This window comes from Struthio camelus, chromosome 4 (assembly GCF_040807025.1).
Source record: "Struthio camelus isolate bStrCam1 chromosome 4, bStrCam1.hap1, whole genome shotgun sequence".
NCBI classification, from domain to species: Eukaryota; Metazoa; Chordata; class Aves; order Struthioniformes; family Struthionidae; genus Struthio; species Struthio camelus.
The window spans coordinates 50344451-50364212 of NC_090945.1; the positions used below are offsets into that span (position 1 = coordinate 50344451).

Below are 19762 nucleotides of genomic sequence, written 5' to 3' on the forward strand. Positions count from 1 at the left end.
AAGAGACAAATTATGTCTAACTGAGATGTATAGTCATCCAAAACAATTCATCTAACAATTTAGATGATTTTCTTAATGAAAACTGAACACATAGGCTAGCTGGATTTACGCCACTTTATGAATGATGTATAACTTTGCCATGAGGAACCATATTTTTAAAACAAATGTACTTCCTGACCAGGATCTTTGATATTCCATAAAGGTTTGTGTATACAAGAAGAGTTGTACAGAGCTCCAAACATTCAAGAGAAGACAACAGAGAGAAGAAAATGTTGTCTTCCACTAATTTTGCTCGGAGGAAACAACTCTCCTCTGAGCTTTTATAGCACTAAAAATGGCAGCTTGTGAGAGATCTTCTGTAGTTCTCCACCAAACATGAACTCTCAAAACACTCTGTCTTGACAGAGTGTCCTTTACACTAGATTGGATGATTGAGTTATGCTGCAGCTTTTAGTATGTTTCGAGGAATGATTGGTCATTGAAATGCACATCTCTCTCAGATGTTTCAGTAGTGTCAAACTCACACAACAGCTTTGTAAAAAGACGCAAAGAGCATTTGATCAAGTTGTGCAAAATGACCTTCAAATTGGTACACCAAAAAAGTAAATCTTACCCATAAACATTCTGTTAAGCTGCTAAAAGAAGAAAAGAATGAGTTATTTCCATCAGAGGGTTTATAGGCTTGAAATCAGCAGAGCTTTCCTCTATCTTCATCAGCAGTTTGTCCGTTAATTAGCCCTTCAATTCCACTTCAATTAAATTAACTCTAATTAATAAGTTCATTACAAAGATTGACGCACCTTGCTCAAAGCTAGTGTGCTAAAAGCTGATAAACACCTTCACCCTAATGAAAAATTGATTAGATTGAAGAGAAGTAAACCTTTCGTTCTTGGAGCTGGGTTGACGTTTTGTGAGTCTTAAAGTTAATCAAACCATCTTGGATCTCTTAATCAAAAATTTAATTCAAAGTAGGTATAAAATGCTCTGTAGGAAAAAAGGAAAAGCTACAGCTGTCTTTCTCCATAAACATTCTGGACTGCTTCTTATGGGAAATGTCACAACTCCCCGACACTGTGTTTAATGTTCCACAGCTCTTTGAGATGGAGAATTACACTCTACTGGGGAAAAGAAACACTGTTGAATGAAAAACTGAAAACCATTTTTTCACTGAACAGCTACCTTCTTTTGTAGTTGAAAATAATTTTGATTCTTTATTACTCTTTGTTATCTTTTTAAAACAAAAACTAAAGACGCTGCTTTTATGAACCAGTATGTGGTTATGACCAGCTGTTTTCTAAAGAAGTAGAAGAATTCTTCAGGCCGTCCGTATTCTGTCTTCTTTTTTTCCTGTTGTCTGCTTAACACTAACGAAGTTTCCTACAGTCTGACTAAGTGAACTAAACTGTAGATGCAAACTGTAAATGCAAACTCTGGCAATCTAAATTTTATCGTCTTGTATTAGCTCTGAGACTCTACACGTGTTGTTTAGTCTCTGACTACCTTTGGCTCTGAATGTATTTTTCAATTATTCTATCAGTTACGAAATCCTGTTACTATAGGTAAATGACAAGTTAAATTGCTGTATGTTGATTTATTTTTTTAACAATCTATTATTTAAACCAGACTGTTCATAGCTGTCAGTGATACAAATTTACTGAAAGTGAAAGAGAATCATCTTTTATATTTAACAGATGTGTCAGAATGTCAGCATAGTACTAATTTGTCTCACTACGGCTGATTCTTTTTAATGAAAAATGTGTCAGAAATGGCACATTTTTACTTTGAAAGAAAACAGGGAGCAGGATGGGGAGAGGAAACCTTGTTAAAAGGAACTTTCATTACTACTACTTTTTTTTTTTTATTCACAATGTACAATGACCTAGGTCCGTGGGACATTCAGTCACTAAAACTACGCTGTGAATTCTAGTAGGATTGAGGTAACGTAAGTTATGAAAGGTTGCTCATAAGAAGCGTGGTCAAAAACATATAATCAAAAATTACTCAGAATTAACAGGTGGAAGAGCTGTGGACACTTAAGCATCGGTAAGGCTGCTGGATAACTAAGTAAGCATTAGCGCAGAGATAAAACTCCCTATTCCATATTCGGTAGGGTCTACCTGAACGTGCCTTTCACAGTAGCTTCCTTTGATTTAATTTTCAAAGATTTTTGCCTTTCTTATTCTTCACGCGTGGAATCGAAATGCAGCGCTGCTAATTTCATGCATGCTCTCTTTCTCCCATGTGCGCTCCCTGTCTCTTTCCCCCGTTCTCCCCTCAAACGCAGAAATCTGCTCCGTGGATTGCGGCGCGCACGGCGTCTGCATGGGTGGCACGTGTCGCTGCGAGGAAGGCTGGACGGGCGCAGCCTGCAACCAGAGAGCCTGCCATCCGCGCTGCGCCGAGCACGGCACCTGCAAGGACGGCAAGTGCGAGTGTAGCCAGGGGTGGAACGGCGAGCACTGCACTATCGGTAGGCCAGCTGCGCTTTAACCTGCCTTCGGTGCATTGTTCAAACACCTAGAACTGCTGCCCTTGTCTGAATAAGAAGTGCAGTACTTTGAAGCTTGTTTCTTCAAACAGAATATTTGCCCTTGTCGGTCTGGGTAAAGGAACTGATATTTTAAGAAAGGAAATGGTTATATAATGGCTCATCAGTTCTTCAGAGCTAGTTTGCCATGAATAGGAGGTGCAAGAATTTCCTTTTCAGTCTTTTCCCTTCAACTGTCTTTTGCTGAGGGGGAGGTTACTTTTATTTTCAACCGTAAATATATCCTTTGATGCGTGCTTTTCTATTTTTATGTGATAGCTTTACGTCTTTTGGAAATGAAGCTTCCTTTTGTTTTCCTTTTTTTTCTTTTATGGAGAAGAAACCCTAAAAAAGTGAATTTTGCCTACACTCAAAAGTATCACTTCCACCTTGTGATGAATGTGATCTAACTGCCTGAAATTATCTTCTTGTCAGCATAATTCTCTATTTTAGCATTAGAGCAAATTTCTGATATGTAAATAACAGCATAACATTTCAGCAGTTTAATACAGCAGATTCAGAAGAGTTCATCCTTATTACAGCTTACATGTTCCTGTAATTGAGTTAGTTGAAAACCCGTGGAAACTACTGTGCCTTTATGAGTGAAGTTTTTCTTCCTCGCTTATTTACATTCCTTATGTCCCATGTACAGTGCATCCCCTCCAGTGCACAGAGTTTGACAGTGAACTAGCGTGGGAAATTTTACATGCAGTTACGGGAACTGAGGAAACAGAAAAAGTGGAAGAAGAGTTATCAAAAAGGTTATCGTTCTAAAATGTGTTTTACATAGCTGTAGTGCCAAGAATTCCCTTGTAAGCTAGGAGCCCTTTGTGCAAGACACTGCAGGACTGTAATGCAGGAGAGGGGTCCTGTCCAAAGTGTTTTATAGTCTCAGCGTAATGCTCATAAAAACTGCCATGGACGCAGGTAGGAAGCACAGACAAAGGATCTGGCAGGCGGTCGTCTGACTGCGAGAGCAAACTAACTTGTACTGAGGCCTGGGCTGAGCATTGCACAAATGCAACAGTGAGGACTGGGACAAGAATAAAAAAGTGGCTCTGCGGTGTGGCTCTCCCAGGTGTGAGCAGCCTCATGGGTAAGTGCTCAAAGGTGCTTATTTGAAAAATTATCAAATAGACAATGAAGGAGGGGGTCACGGGTTAAGCAAATGAATGGCAAGAGCTGCCGCTGAGTGGTAGGGAAATCATAGATAAACTGAATGTTGCAAAAAATTTCCAAGTAAGGAAAAATACAGTTTTATGTTTGAAGAGCTGGAGAAGGAGAGTCAGTTCAGAGGTAGTGTGGCCAAAGCAACAGGTTAGGACAGTAAGTCTAATAGGAGAAGAGTTAATGGATATGAGTACAGGGAGATTTAGTGTTGCCACAAAATAAGAAGAGGCCGGAGGATGGTCACTTTTCTGGATGTTTTGAAAAGGCTGTAACTCAGAGTGTTAAGCAGCAAGAATTAGATGGGCCAAGTCATCACCTGGGCATGAATATCTAGAAGAAAATACAGGCCAAAGATCATTCCCTGGTAGCTTACAGCCTTGACTGAGAGGCAGGATGGTGGTGGTGTGCGTGATGGTCCCAGAGCGATGAGAGCTTTGAGGGCAGGGAGAATGAAGACCTGTTTTAGCTGTATTAACTGCTATCCACTTTGTTGCACCAGGAAGGCAAGGTAAGATTTTCGTTTGTAGAAAAGAGCCAGGTGTGAAGTAGTCAGATTGATTTGTGAATTGTTTTTTACAGAAATCACAATTGATCTTTTCATTCACTAATGAGATTGCCAGGGCTTATGAGGGCAGGAGACCAAGATGTGTCCCTGCAGAATCGAAGAGAGAATTGCCGGGGTTAACATTTTTTGAGAAACTTCCAGAAAAATGCTGATGAGAAAAGCGAGGTGGGAAAAGAACTGTGTTTTAAACAATAAAAAAAGGAAACCTTTAGAAGTAGGATAAAGCCTTTCCCTTGACCGCTTTAACTTGCCAATGAGCAATTACTCAGCAGATCGCTCTACTGTTGGTCTCACTGACCTTGGCAGCATTTCAAGGGTTGTAGTTATACACGGATGAACTGCTCGTGAACAATTTTTCCAACATATTAGGCACAAACAAGTTTTTCCTCAGCACTGGGCAAGCAGGTCTGTCTTCCCACCTGTTTTATTCTTTAAATGTGTTATTTACTCTGAGGCTGCTGCTGTAAAGATCGTTCGATTTGTTTATATTACCATTACAGCCTCAAAGACAAGTAATGAGATACAGCCTCTAGCCCACTATTATTTATGTTTCTTAGAGTTGTTTTCTCCAGGACACCACTGTTTCAGAGAAACCAGGACATTTTATTGTTCATTTCCAAGAGTAGTTCTGTCTTAATGTAGTAAAAATGGACACTTCCTCAGCTTTGCAAATGAAGAGTCAATTTGCTTTTGTCTCACCTGCCCTAGAGTTTATAGTAGCTTCCTTTGAGCCATAAATTTCCAAATGCAAGGGACATCAGCATGTTTTTCCACACATACTCCAGTTTTTTTATTGTCGCCCTCCATTTGAAATCCAAGCACTTTTATACTACTTAACAACTCTCAGCTTGGTAGAATACTTATGTAACTTGTGTTGTACATATGAAAGACTCTCACTCTCCCTTTATAAGCCTAAAAATAGAAAATTTCCTCATTCTTATTTCTAAAAGCCATATTAACCTTTTCACTACAGTAGTGTGAAGCACTTTAGAAATACAGCGTTATTAGTTTGATGCACCTGTTGGTTAGAAATCACATGAAATATATTGGCCTAAATTTACAACTTCTTCAGGAAAGGAATATTCCAAAGAAGTTGCAAGTTTAGGCCAATGCACTTCATTCCCTGTTTGGGAAAGGAATGTCCTACCAGATCTTTAGGTGAACGCAGAGTGGGGTGAATGTGCGTGCATTAATCACAGTGGTGCTAACTGGGGTCTTGCTGTTGTGTTCACTGAATCATCTAAATCCGTAACTCATGTAATCAGAGGGGTCATCTTTTTTTGTAAAGCGTAACTGCAGTTAAAAATGGTAAAGATGTTTTGCACCTTAGCTAACAACTTTCGTTTATTTCTAAATGTTGTCTGTCTGTGCTGTCTCATTTTCAGTTAGCCCACTGTTTGTATTCTGTTATTGGACACACGTTAAGGGGTAGAAAGAACAAAACAAGCCGATCTCTGTAATTAAAAGAAGGTAGTCCTTAGTGGTATTCCTGTCTCATATCTTTCAAACCCTAGGTTGCTTCTTGAGTCGTGCTCATTTTCGTGTATACTGAAGATATTCACAAGGAAATTTGGCTTAGGGAAATTCTAATTCCTCTAAGCTGGAAAAGACCCTTTATTTGTTTTTATTCCAGCCTTTGAGGACATTGGGAAGCAAAATCATAGATGATTGCAAAGATTTGCTTTTTTTGTCCAGATAAAATTTAGACATCTGCTTCTCAGTGTACCTTTGTTTAAGCATCATGCTTTCTTAAGTTTTAGGATTGCAAAGACTGGAATTGGGAAATAATAAACCTACATTTCTATATGCATTTGATTTATGAGAGAGAGAGAATAGACTAAATAAACTAGTTTTTTTTTTCTTTTTTTGAGCAATATGTGTAGTAAGCTGGGCAAGATTGCTTTGACTAATGTGGGAACCTAATGCATGTTATGTTACTGGCATCTGCTGTTCCACCGTGCTGGCACAGGACACCTCTGACTTAAATACCATATCTGATATGGGCCACGTTTGTGAGTCATTGCTGTTGCTCTCAACACTTACTTCCAAAGTTTTATATCAAAGATGTTCAGGAGATAACTACATGCTCAGTGTTGTGGTGAACTGAATTTGATGAGAATTAATGAAACTGAGGGTTTATAGCTATTGTTTAGCATGTTGCAGGATTGAACTAAACACTGCAATATGTGCTCCAAATACTAAGCAGTTTAAGGCCATCTGAACTGCTTACCCTCTTTTCCCTGCTGAGAGTCGCAATATTTTACCGTTGCTTGTATCCATGTGAGAGCAGGTTAAATCAACAGTTTACTACAGAGCTATGGAAAATCACCTGTCAACTGTTTATTTGGTCTGGGAGAGTGACATTCATGGGTCTGAGGTGAGCATCCTTATATTATTCCGTGAAGCTCTACCTGCATCTCAATGGGATACAAGACTGCACATACACAGCTGGTGCCCAGGTGATAGCCCGGATGAAAATTTGCTCTGCAATTCAGTTTTCATAGCACAGTTGTGCAAAAATATGTTTTTGTTTCCTTTCTGTCCTGGTGTGCAAGGAGTTTGGTGACCCTCTCCTGTCTGAATAGTTGCTTTGTGAGGTTGGAAGAGCTATTATTTCAGATAGTCTATTTTTTTTTGTGACATAACTGGCATGTACCATGGGTAAATTAAGTAACTGTCATAGGAAGCCCATAAATATGAATACTTATCCAGCTGCTTTTCCATTAAACTCTGTTAGCTGAATAGAATTAGTAAATAATTATGTTAGTTGGGAATCTGCTATATCCATGTGCTGTATAACATCTCAGTTTTACAAGGCAGCTTAATTTTTTCTATAGACCAAATTAGTTTTAGAGTAATTTACATTGCAAATTGGCCAATTTGCATTAAAACTATGCCTTCTTGTTCAGATTTGTCAACACCTCTGTTTTAAAAAGCCTTTAACATTAAGCATGGGTGGGTAAGACCATCTGTTTATGGAGCTTGCCTGCAGCTCCATTACTTAACACATGAGACAGGTTACAGCTGTTTAATTGTTATGGTGTTGAACGATTATCATTTGATCCAAAATTAATATTTATATATATATATATATATATATATATACACACACGCATGGAAAGCATGTCGTTAAACGTAAGTGATATAAATGTGGATTAATGTCATTAAGCATTCATATTAATCCCTCAGGAGGGCTAAAGTTACTGTAGGAGTATTCGTACTACGTTTGAGTGCTGCGTGAGATTACTTCACCTGGTACACAGAAATGAAATTCACATCAAATAGTGTTCAAATGGTGGCGCACAGTGAAAATGTGCAACTGGTAGTATGTTTGCATTCTAGTGACAATTGGGATCCAATTGTTTAATCATCTAAGAATTTTTCAAGATTCAGTCCCCCTAAAATTTAGTTGAGAGAAAAATAATAGGAGAAAGCAAAATATTTAACATTTTTCTTTTTCATTAAATGTCGTTTAAACCAATCAAGTCAAAAATAAATCCTTTTTAGCAAGAGGTTTCTGGAGGCAGCTATTTTAACTAGAAAAACAAGAAAGTTTTGGGCGTCAGATTCTCAGAGTTACAGAAGAATGAAAAGCATCTAGAGCACACTCCCATAAGTGCGTTTCCATTACTACTGACTCTATCCTAGTTACTGGTTAGAACGATTTTCTGAGCATGGGCAAGCGTGAAGGCGTTCACATGCTGGTTTTCTGTGTGACCGTGAGCTACGGAAGCGCAGAAGCATTGGCAGTGTTGAGGAACACTTATTTTGGGAAGTAATCTCCTCTAAAAAGTTATAAGATCTGCACCTGCTTTCTTCAACATGTGTTTAGCTCAGGGCTCCTTTTATTACCGATTTCAAATATGACTACAGGGGAAAACACTTTATCAGATCAGAGAGCAAGTCAAGACAAATGTGTTCCTCCTGTTAATTAAAAGAAGTGATTATAGAAGACTGAATATGGCTATATTTCATTAGCATATATATTTTTTACAGTATGGGCTTGACAAACTAAGTCATGGTCCTGTTTGAGGGCTTAATTGATCTTCTCCACGTTTGCGTGTTGCAGCGAAGGCAGCATGAATAACTGGTACTGAGGTGCCCGCTGCCATCTTGCTCCTGATGCTCAAAAATTTGAAATTACAAAGTGTATTTACATTCAGTATTCTTTTAAATATTTGTGTCAGGTATTTTATGTATCTCAATGCATTGATGCCAAGAATTCTTGTTAATGTAGAGATTCCTCTGAGATTTTAGAGTTTTGGTAAGAAGAAAATGCTTCCCTTCAAATTAGAACAAATTACTGCTGTATTAATGTATTCTGTAGTTATCAAAATTTCTAAATGGATGTTTTTCCTTAGTTTTGCTTTCATGGAATTATACCTCAATGTAAATTTCATCAGTTAAGTAAGACTGTATCTGAATGAGGGTATTTCAAACAGTTTATTCTCAAGTAATATTACCAAAATTTCAAAGCTGATTACATCAAATACCAGTTACTTCATCAGAATATTGTGAATGAAATCATACTTTGAAAATTAATGTTTAGAAACACCTGACTTCATTGGAGTCAGGATTTCACCACAATATTTACAGCCTTACCGTCAGTGCAAAAACTTCATGAAAGAGAGAAGTTGACTTTCTTAGCACCCACAGGGCTGATAACCACATTTCAACAATATTTCATGAAATTGAGGACAAATATGTTTTTGATCTTCCCTGTGCCTGAAGAGCATGTTATAATTTGCCAGGCCCAGCCTAAAATATGCAAAATATCTGTACATTTGCTAGCTGTAAAAATGTTGCATTACCAGGTAAGTTTAAGGTCGTCAATCAGATTTCTGGTGGCTACATATCTGAAGCTGTAAAAAGAAGTGAAATTTTGGTCAGGCCTTAACGCTTTTCAAGACCACATATCTCAAATACAAATTATCTGTTAGTGTACTTTAAATTGCTAATTTGTTAATTTGCATTTAAATGAGGACCACATGTGAAATTCAAGTTAGGCACATTTTCAGCAAACAGCAGAATCCTCTGAGATGTGAGGGTTTTTAAAGCATGTTGCAAAGCTGACTTGAGTTGAAGTGGCCAGCAAGTAAGCACTATTGTAGGCTATGTAGTTACGCCATTACCTAGTCATGCTACCAGGCACTTTCTGAAGGTTCTTCTAGTCAAGAGGAAAGATGGAAAGAATAGTGCTTTCCTTTTCTTTTCAGCAGTTCTTAGTGTAAGCATCAGGATTTATGTGCATCTATCTGAGGTCTGGTCTTTCAGAGTTAGTCAGAGATTTCAAAGAAGTATTTGAACTTTTCCAGCTTTTAACTGTGAGACAGAGGGTTAAATCCTTAATGGGATATACCCTTTCTTCTGAATACTTTCCCAGTTAAATAGATGATAAATAGGAAACAACAGGAAGTGAATAACACTGCTCATGAACGTGTTAGCAGTCACAAACATCTAATATCTATTAAATCCCTAAAGGCAACTGAACCTTTTATTCTAAGATATGCATAGCTTTCCTATAATAATGGTGAGAAACGTTATTTTAAAACTAAAATTGGGATGGACTCCAGAACAAAAAATCTGTCCTTGTCAAAACACATAAAAGCCTGTAAATGGCTGCTGCAAAGAACTGTTGTGGTTTTGGCAAGGGATAAATTGCGATGAATGCAGACCTCTCTGCAGAAATCTATGCAGTGGGTATCTCTGCTGCAGATCTACACAGACATTGGAGAATGAGTGCAAAAGCAACGAAGAAGGCATGATTTCAGGTTGAAGAGCATGTTTTGGCCAAAGCACAGAAACAAAGAAAATTGTCTGAAACTGTTATTGCATCCATGTGTTCTCCTTTACAAGCAGGGCAAAATGGGAATTTAGGAGGTCTCAAAAGGAAAGAGCGTTCGTAATCCTGCTCTGTTGGCAGCGGTGCTCTGAACATATGGTATGTCTAAGACAAGGTTCTTAAAAACTCGCAAGAAGGATGATGACTATGAGCTGCTTACAGATGCTTTCAGTACTGTCCGGTGATGAGTAAGAGAATATTACATTTGCAAATGATACCAAAGCCCACTGTCCCCCAAGCACTTTGGAAGACAGGAGGAGAATTTAAAATTACTTCAGCAAATAGGAGAGCAGGGTATCCAGAAAAATAACTTGCGATTCAGTAAGTACAGGGTTCTGTGCTTAAAAAGGATGATCAACTGCACAAATTCAAGTTAGGAAGCAGTTTGCCAGGCAGAAGTTATTCAGAAGAGGCTGAGTTGTGGATCATGAATCTCACATGAGTGAACTCCTTCAGAAGACAGTCTAGAGCAGGCGCTTTAAAATTTGGTGAACTGTGGACTCCTAAATGAAATCAGAAAATTTCATATGGACTCATGGCATTTTTTCAGTCACTCTTTGGGAGTAGACACAGTTTGCCTCAAGGACTCAGTACACTGTTTTCCAAGTCTGCTGTGCATGAGACAGGAAATACTGGGTTTAAATATCACAGAGGATATTTGGGGTTTTTTTTACATTCAAAAGATGTTTTAATTGGCAGGGTAGTTAAACTGCGGCTAGGTAGAGAAGAACGAATAATGCCCCCCAGGGAGGTCAGGTAGCTGATTCGGGAGAATTAAGCCGGAATGAAGAGCCAGGGAGCGAGTCTTGGATAGGTTAGAGGGGCTAGGCTAGAGCAGGCAAGTTAGGTTTTTGTACTAGTTGCCACTAAACAAACTCAAAAACAACTGCATTCTCCCTGAAGCTTGCAATTAAGCACTCACAGTTTCTCTGCTGTTGATGGATGTCTGTGAAGCTGCTAATAAAGTTTGTACCTCGTACTCTGCTACTGCTGGGCTGTACAGGGAGTAGAAAACAGTCTTGTAACACTTTTGTTAGCACAATTGGCAGAACCTTAAGCGGTTCAGTGAAGCTTCCCACCCTGTTGCCCATCATGAAAAACCTGTAATGTCACAGAATGGAATTTCTTGCCCTCCCCCACCTGCCTTTTTTCAGCTTACTTTTTGTACATAAGACTTAAGAGCTTTCTCAAGCCCAAAAATCATAAAAGAACCTTAGTGAAGTTGCATGGTCAAGAGCATGAAGTCAGGAAGCAACCATACAATGTTGATTTGGTCCTTGTATCATTATGATAACAATTATAATTGCTCTTTAATTACTTCTTCCTCTGCACCTGATGGACCTGATTTAGGAACATTACAATGCTGTGAAGGGCTATTGCTTGTAGAAACTCAGCATCCTTTGTGGCCAAGATTGGTGGGCAGGGTCATCTCCTAGTTAGTAACGATTTCCTGGAGAAGCACATTCTCCTCTTGCTTCCACTACAGGTTTTCTATTACTAGCTCACAAGGGCAAACTTTAAAGAGTGTCCCCTGACTGTTCATTTTATGGGGACAAGGTAGGAGTTTCTTGAGTACAAGTAGCTAAAATGCTCAGTGTACACACAGCTGCAGGTGAGCAAAGGGAAACCTTTGCTTTCTGTGTGTGAAATCCTGTACAATTCTAAGTATTTCGAAAAATCATATCATAGGTGTTGCAGCCAAAATGGACGGCTACCTTTTGCTTTAATCTTTCTATGCCTCACTTACCCACTAGTAAAATGAGTGAAGAATACCTTCTCCACTCACACTAATAGCATGAAGATATTATAATAAATAATTTCGATTTTGTGAGAGTGCTCATATAAAAGTCTGTGAGAAAACAGTTGCTTCTGTGTCTAGGTTAATGCGGTGTGCCTGTTACAAAGGCGTCAGCCGTGCGTTGTTCTTGAGAGGAGCGCCAAATGAGGACTGCCAGTTCTGTACACTGGCAGGGAGAGGTTCCACTGCAAAAAAATATATCGTTCTGTGTTAAAGACTGTATTGCGAGATACACTTTCAAGGGCGGAAGCTATAAAAATTGTACAGATCTCCATAAATCTGACATCACTTAAATTTTGAATGTTTGACTTTGCAACTCTCATATTCTTTTATAACGTGGATTTTTTTTTTCATATGTAGTGTAAACAAAGTTATATACAAAAAAAAAATCTTGAAAATATATATATATATGTATAGTGAAAATATTAAAATGTTATAACACTTTAAACAAATAGAAAGTCAAAGGTATAAAAAAATTTAAGGGGAACATTATACTATAAACATGCCATAGTTTGTTTACATTTAATTTTTCTACTGTGAAATTGAGATGGCATTTTTATCTGTTGATCTCCATAAATGATACAGCTCGCCAGATAATGTGTAAGTGTAAACATGTCTGGTGCAAGACACATTGTTTACATCTCCCTCCAGAAGATCTGTATCTAGGTGCGCAAGCTTGTGGAAGCGGCAGATATGCAGTGGCTCCCCAAAGAAGGGGATCGCTGTAGCGAATTTGTGGGCCATAAGGAGAGGACGCAAAGCCGTGCTTGCGAGCAGAGGAGCAGGGCCAGCACGCAGAGAATGAGTGAAAGCAAGCTGCGCTCGTATGCTGGGTTTATAGGTATAAATACCTGCTTTGTAAGAGAGGCCAGTCCTGAAGAAAATCTGATTTTGAGCCCCGAAGTGACCTAGAGTACACAGATGCATTATTCTTCATTGCTTGCTGTGTACCAAAATTATTTCTTCATCTTCTTTTTTTCCTCCCTTTGGCTCTCCTCTCTCCCTCTTTCTAATTCCTCCTTTCTGATTTCCTTAAGAGGCTTAAGAGGGAGAGGCTGTAGCGCACTAAGGAAGGGAGAAAGCTAGCGGTGTTAGAGGAGCAGAGGCAGGGGTACCGCTCGGGCTTGCGAGGCGGAGGAAGCAAAAAAAGCCTCCTACTTTGCAACTGAGGCTCACCTTGATCAAAGCCACTTTGGTCCCATGCTTTTACATTTTTGTCTCGCGTCTGGTGGTGCTGCGAGGTCTAATTCTGCTCCTGCTCCTGGCAAAGTAACTCCTGAGCAGAGCTGTTATGGGTTTGCACTGTAATGGGACTGTATGCTGCACAAATTACTTGTAGCCTAGTGTATTGATTACAAAGATTATGGTGGGTGAAAACGTCTTGTGAAGGGTTATGGTATAACCTACTAACTGTATGAATTTGTTACGTGGTGTTTCGAAGCACCTCACTGTTATAATGCTTTATGACAGAATAATCGACAATAAAGCAGTGCCACAAGTACCAATTAAGGAACGTCAAATGCACGGGACTCGTCCTGATTTAAACAGGCACTGACTGGGATAAATGGATTTAAGATATATTCTGTGGCTATTCTGTCGTACCTACAGGAAGGAGCATATGAATAATCTAAAGAAGATACTGACTTACATCTTTAATAGGAGACTAATGGGAGACATTCAGTTAAGAAAAAAAAGGAAAAAAAAGGGTCTGGGTTCTGGCTGGTTATGAAACATACCACGGTAAACGTGAGCTTGCCAGGCAGTGTTAACAGTCCTTTCACAGTACGTTTATCTGCCACGTATTTGCATAAATAGCCACATACCTTGCTAACGCAGTTTGTATTTTATTTGTATGATTTTTGAATGCCACTTAACATTTGCTTGGATTTTGATTGTGCTAGAATATCTACAAATTTAATACCTTCATTTTATTTTTCTGTATGTTCCATATGGAGCTATATGAATTCCCTCTACTCCTTGAAATAATACCAAGATTTTAAATTTCACAATCTTAAATCCAACAAGAAAACCCTTACAGGTATAGATTAAAGTATATGACCAAGTCTGTAATTAGATCATTGGACTTCTTAAGGATTTAGGTTTAAATACTATGAAGAGCAGGACTGTGCTCCAAATCCCACCTGTAATTCTCTGTGTAGCAAGAGAAGGAGGGGGATTCCCTTCAGCCTCCTGTTTTTATACTGCCACATACAACTGGATTCATTACTATTTCAGTTGCAGCACCTTGAAGATAAGGAAGACAGCATGGCTAGCTAAATTCCGCTACAAAAATAACTTCTTTTGGTCATCTGTTTTGTGCTTTTTGATTCTAGGATGCTGCATGTTCACAAGAATAGTATATAGCATTGTCCTTAATGTTAGAAGTGTATGTAGAATGACCGTGAGAAAAAGGATGTTGAAAGCTAGAGCTGGATTTTCAAGCCTTACAGGTATATGGTCTGGAACAGATTTCTTGTAAGACTACTGAATGCAAAAATCCTGAAGAGTGTTTTCTTCTTCCTTTTATTTTTGTTGCAAATTGGATTTCTGAAAGGAATCCTAGCATGTGGGGGTCTGGGATTGCAGGGACTCTTTTCAGTTACCTGGGACAGTTTTTTCTATGTTCCATTTTGTTGTCCCTCCCTACGTTTGTAGAGGTGTTTCATGTTTCACTGGTGGACAGATGTATTCCCCAGCCAGACTTAATTGCTTCCATTTTATGGAACAGAACTTGATTTTTCCTCCATGCATAATACACAGTACTCCAAGAGCAATCCTGTAGGAGCAAGGGGAATTATATTGGTACGACAGTGAAGAATTTGATCCACCCTGAAATGCAGCCGTATCGCTTTTCTTTTTGTCTGTGGTTTATGTGAAAAGGTACTTCGTCGCTGCCATCTAAACGTTCTATAACTGATGTTTTCATCTTCTTACTTTGTCTCCTCCTACCTTTATTTTAGGAAAAAAACCCACCACTGTGCAGTGGACATCTGGCATTTTCTTCTTCAAGAGAGGGACAAGAAAGTGTCCCTCTCTTAGTCGTAGCAGTATGACTGTGGCTTCTGTGAGGCTCCGTATCTCACCACCTTCCTTCTTGGGCTTGGGAAGAGTTTTTTTCCATTCAGCCAAATTGGAGTGAAATCTCATGGTTGGAAATGCCTTTCTAACACATGCCATAAGCAGTGTTGAGGGTTAACAGTGAGTGACAGAGTAGTTGCCAGGCGGGGCCGTTATCCAGTGCAGCTCTGGAAAAGGTCAAATTTTGAAAATAACTTGGGTAGGGGTTGTGTTGGGAGACCTTGCAAAAAAGGGATGGGATCCAACATCGTTGGCTCAGCTTTGTTTGTCCCCATCACAGTAGATGGCTTTGTGACATCCTGTCATCATACGTGCCAGCAGCTGGGTGTGGTGGCCTGCAACGGACCTGTGCTATGAGGTTTTGCTGTATGAAGTTAGCCCCTCTAACGCGACTGCAGCCGATGTCTGTTTCCTGAAATAAGGGGGGAGTATGTAACACACCTCCTCTCTGTTTTGTATTTAAAGTAAAGTAGGGTCTAGTGCTTTAAATCCGTTTTGTGGTCTGTCTTTCAATCATCCATCTGTCCTCTTCAAATTTTAAGTGTCATAACTTATCAAAAAAGTCTTGCTATTCTTGGATATACCATGTTATTTATTTTTATACATCTGAAGCCTAAGTTCAGTTTTCACCCGTTCTCCCAAATGAAATGGATCACCACGCTGCTAACCCTGATACACCCTTCTCCACCCTTCATATATGGTCTAACTTATTTTACATAATTGGCTCTGTGTACTCAGAAGAATAACTGTGACTGAACTGAAGCAGAAGAAAATTATTCCTCCTTAAAATGCTGTAAATCCAATCGGAATTAAGGTAGTGTGCTGGTTACACCGTCAGAGTAGTACGTGACCTGCAAATCAAAGGTCTCCTAGAGCGGTCAGTGTTTCACAGCTCACAATCGAAGTAATGACTCTTATGTTGTATTGTAAATTAGATTTCTTTACTAGCTTTGATTATATTTTTTTATACATGAAAATCAAAGTATGTGAAAAGAAATCAGAAGAAAAAAGCCTCATCTTAGAAAGGTAGCATCTCTTTCTCCTGCAGGCCTCGTTTTTAAAATACTGTTTCATTGACTCGTGAGTGTGTTTGCTGAAAAGGGAATTTCTTGCATTTTGAAAAGCTGTGAAATACATTTTCATTTTGTAATGTAAGATCTCTCGTGTCAGGTGCACCTGCTCGATTTGCATGTGAATTCTGAACAATTCTTGTTTTATGTGACACTTCTGAAATGTCTGTCTGTTTTTTTTTTTCTTTTTAATTCTCAAGCTCACTATTTGGATAAGATAGTGAAAGGTACTGTATATTTGCTCTTTGCTGACATGCCTATACCTACATGTATTTTTTTATATATATATGAATATATAGTGACCACTGTACTAGATTTGGCAGAAGAATCTTTCCTTAGATACATTCCATGGATTATAGATTTAATTCATGTTAGTTTCAACCCATCTCAAATTCAAATGCGAAACCTCACTTGACGTTATATAATATTATTATTAGTTGTTACACATTTCTGTACAAACTGTATACATGTATTAGGTTTTGCTTGAACCAAAAACTGAAGATAGTATTCGTTTGCTGTTTGGTGCTTTATCTTTGTTAGTTTTGTCATTGGATTTCTACCTAAGAAAAAGGAAATATCTAGGAAAAGCAACAAAGTGATGCTCTTGTCACAGAACAAGTGTAAATGGTTCTAAAGAACAGATTACTTACAGATATGTGTGTGTTTATGTATAGCGAGACCAACAGAATAACATGGAACACATCTAAGTGTAGAAGCAGCTATAGAAAATTATGACTTGTATTTTGTATGAAGCTAGAAAAAGCTTATATGCTTTATGCAACGTTTTCAGTTAAAAGGCTCAGGGATGTAAACGCCCAATATGAAACAGCAAAGATTCTTGTATCTTCAGTTATGGTAAAAAATTGATAGAAAAATTGTTAACAAAAGTCCTACCCCTCTTTCCCTGAGTATCTTTTTCTATTCCTTCTTTGTGTTTTTTTTCATTAGAATATGGCAATATCCATGGCAATATCCAGGCTTTCACACAATGAGTCTTGAGTGTACCCAATTGACTTCTAAAACACTCTGCTGGTAGGGCAATTAAATCTGTATATCCTCCATAAATGAAACAGAAGAAACATTCAGAAAAAAATAACTCTCTGTACATCGACAAATACTGCTGGCAGCTACAATCTGAAAGAAAAAGAGTAGCACGACTAATCTCAGCCTGGCATGATGGCATGATATCCATAACTATAACATCATCATACTTTCTCATAAGAGGCTGTTGTGATTCTCTGCCTTCTATGAGTAATTTGACAAGAGTTAAGCACCCTTTATAACTTTTTTCTGGGGATTTTTGTAATTTGAAACTACATAGTTGAAAGGAGTCATTATGTTCATGATTCTTTAGAAGAAAAAATAAGCTATTACTTCTGAAAGAATGTTCTAAGCTTGAGCAAGTTTAACCAAAACAGGTTAGTAGATTAATTCACAAAGCCAGTAGTCCTAGAAAGTGAAGAAACGTTTTAGCCATTTATTTAGTGTGTTTTTTTTTTTTTAATAAAAGTTTACAGGTAATTGTTGTGTCCAAAAATACCTGATTGGTAGCCACCTTCACATAAGATACTTAGTGCCATGCTGTACTTGCTTCTTTCAGTGTCTTCTCATAGTCACAGATAAGGAACACCAGAATCTACATATTTATAAAGTGTTGTCATCTTCATACAGGCCATGTTGGCTGCATGCCTGATTTCATCACTAGGAAGTGACAGATATTGTTTTTTTAATGTAATGTTAGACTGAAAGCGATTACAGATTTTGGATATATTAAATTATTTTAATTGTTTCCCAAATTTTCCCTCCTTGGCCATAAAAGCAGACAAGATAGGATATAAAGGTAACAGCACAAAAGCCTTAGGGAGACTGTCACAAAAAATCACTCTCTGCTATCTGTCTTGAAGCACGTCACTACCGTGTTTTTGTTCAGTCTATCAATGTTTTATTGTGGTCCTTATGGTATTTCATTTTGTCCGTCCTAAGTAATCAAATACGCACAGCTATTACATTGAGTTGGAAATCCTGTTGGTCCTGTCCCATCCGTATGCAGCCTGAATCCTAATGTTTGTTAGAATAGATGCTAAGCTGCTTCACTATTTCCTGGGCTTTGCTTATTCTGTGAAAAGGAATGTACTTTTGGCATAAAGTATAGTCATTAAAACTGGCCTATACTTTGTGCAATTACTTAACGCACTGTAATTTCACATGAATATACGGCAACTCTGAGACCAGATAAAGTTAATGATCTCTTTTATTACGTGCCTAAAATCAGACTCGCTTTCCTACTTAAGAATTTGGAGGGATTTGTTTTATAGTAACAGGCAGCTTAAACGTTTGTACCAGTAAGTAACCAATACTGCATACAGCAAATAATGTTCTATTCTGTGAGCGCAGAAAAATGTATCATTTTACGCAGCTGTGTTTGCGCTGTGCACTCATCTCTTGTTACTTTGCCAAAAAACAAAAAATAAAAAATAAAAAACAAACTTAATTTTGTCTGGCCTGCAGGTATTTAGAGGATTGGTGCATATATTTCGTGCCTGTACAGGTAAGTGGTGTCTCAAGTGTCAGGCCAATCAAAGATGCCACTTTGTTGAGAATTGCATTCCCCAGGTAATGTTGCTGTTCCACTCCATGTGCAATTACAGTATTTGTGCTGTTATAAAGGCCTGTTCCCAGTAAGTGTCCCTTGTTCGTATTTTTTGGTTGACATGATTGCAATATTTAAATCTCTTGTCATTTTCTTCTTTGTCTGTTTCAACAGAGGGCTGCCCTGGCTTGTGCAACAGCAATGGAAGATGCACGCTGGACCAAAACGGCTGGCATTGCGTCTGCCAGCCGGGGTGGCGGGGAGCCGGCTGCGACGTAGCCATGGAAACTCTTTGCACTGACAGCAAGGACAACGAAGGAGGTAAGATATATCAACTGAAGTTTTAACACTGGGCAAAATATATTGAGGAACTGAGATTTTCCAGTCAGGTGAAAAAACATGGCCGAGAGAGTCATGCGTGCGTTTCACTAGCTCTCGTGCCTGTAAGAACGCACTGCAACGTTTGCTGCTTTTGTGTGGCGTACTAGCAAAGCCTTACGAGGTTATTGCAACAGGTGAAATACGTACTTAGAAGCTGATTGGTGGCCCATTCTTTTCCCTGTGATGTTCTCTGTGCTAGAAAGAAGTATGGTCTCAATTCACTGAGTTGCAGTGCGGGGAAAAAAAAAAAAAAAGAAAGATGGGAGTTCAAATGGTTAGTGACCTCACAAGGAAATTATCCCAAGAGAAAAGGCCGAATAGGAACTTTACATTTTGACCTGCGATGCTATTTCTGGAAGCAAAGTCTTGCCGAGGCTATGAAGATCTTATTCATCCATAGCCTGTGAATATTCAGATAATTGACAGGATACTCCTAGAAGTCTGTCTTTTTTTTGCTTGCTTTTCTGCAGTCTGTCACTCATGTGACAGATAACAATCTGCAGTGAGATGCATGCAGGGCTGTTGACGGAAGGAATCAATCTGTGATCAAATCATTGCTGGGTAGTGAAGATAGAGGGGCTGTGACTTTCTAACATGACTCAAATCCCACAGAAAACTCACAAAACCAGTTAAAATGTGAATGTAGTCAAATATTAGATCATTGTAGTACTTTTGTTGTCTTTCTTGCTCTCTCATCTACTCTTTTTTTTTTTTTTTTAACACCTTTAGATCCAGAGCAGA

The 19762-nt window shown here is 38.6% G+C and overlaps 1 protein-coding gene across 14 annotated transcripts in view; it reads left to right on the forward strand.

The window, feature by feature from the left end:
* The window catches only part of TENM3 (teneurin transmembrane protein 3), a 1330030-nt gene that overhangs the window by 1245250 nt on the left and 65018 nt on the right, over positions 1 to 19762 (forward strand). For 10 of the 14 annotated variants that reach the window (XM_068942559.1, XM_068942564.1, XM_068942565.1 and 7 more), the window contains 2 exons: positions 2285 to 2470; positions 18815 to 18961. In XM_068942559.1, coding sequence (XP_068798660.1) covers positions 2285 to 2470; positions 18815 to 18961 — 333 coding nt within the window. Of the gene's footprint in view, positions 1 to 2284; positions 2471 to 16250; positions 16278 to 17869; positions 17891 to 18814; positions 18962 to 19762 lie in introns of all 14 variants that reach the window. The other 4 variants (XM_068942557.1, XM_068942561.1, XM_068942560.1 and 1 more) reach the window with 1 other exon arrangement.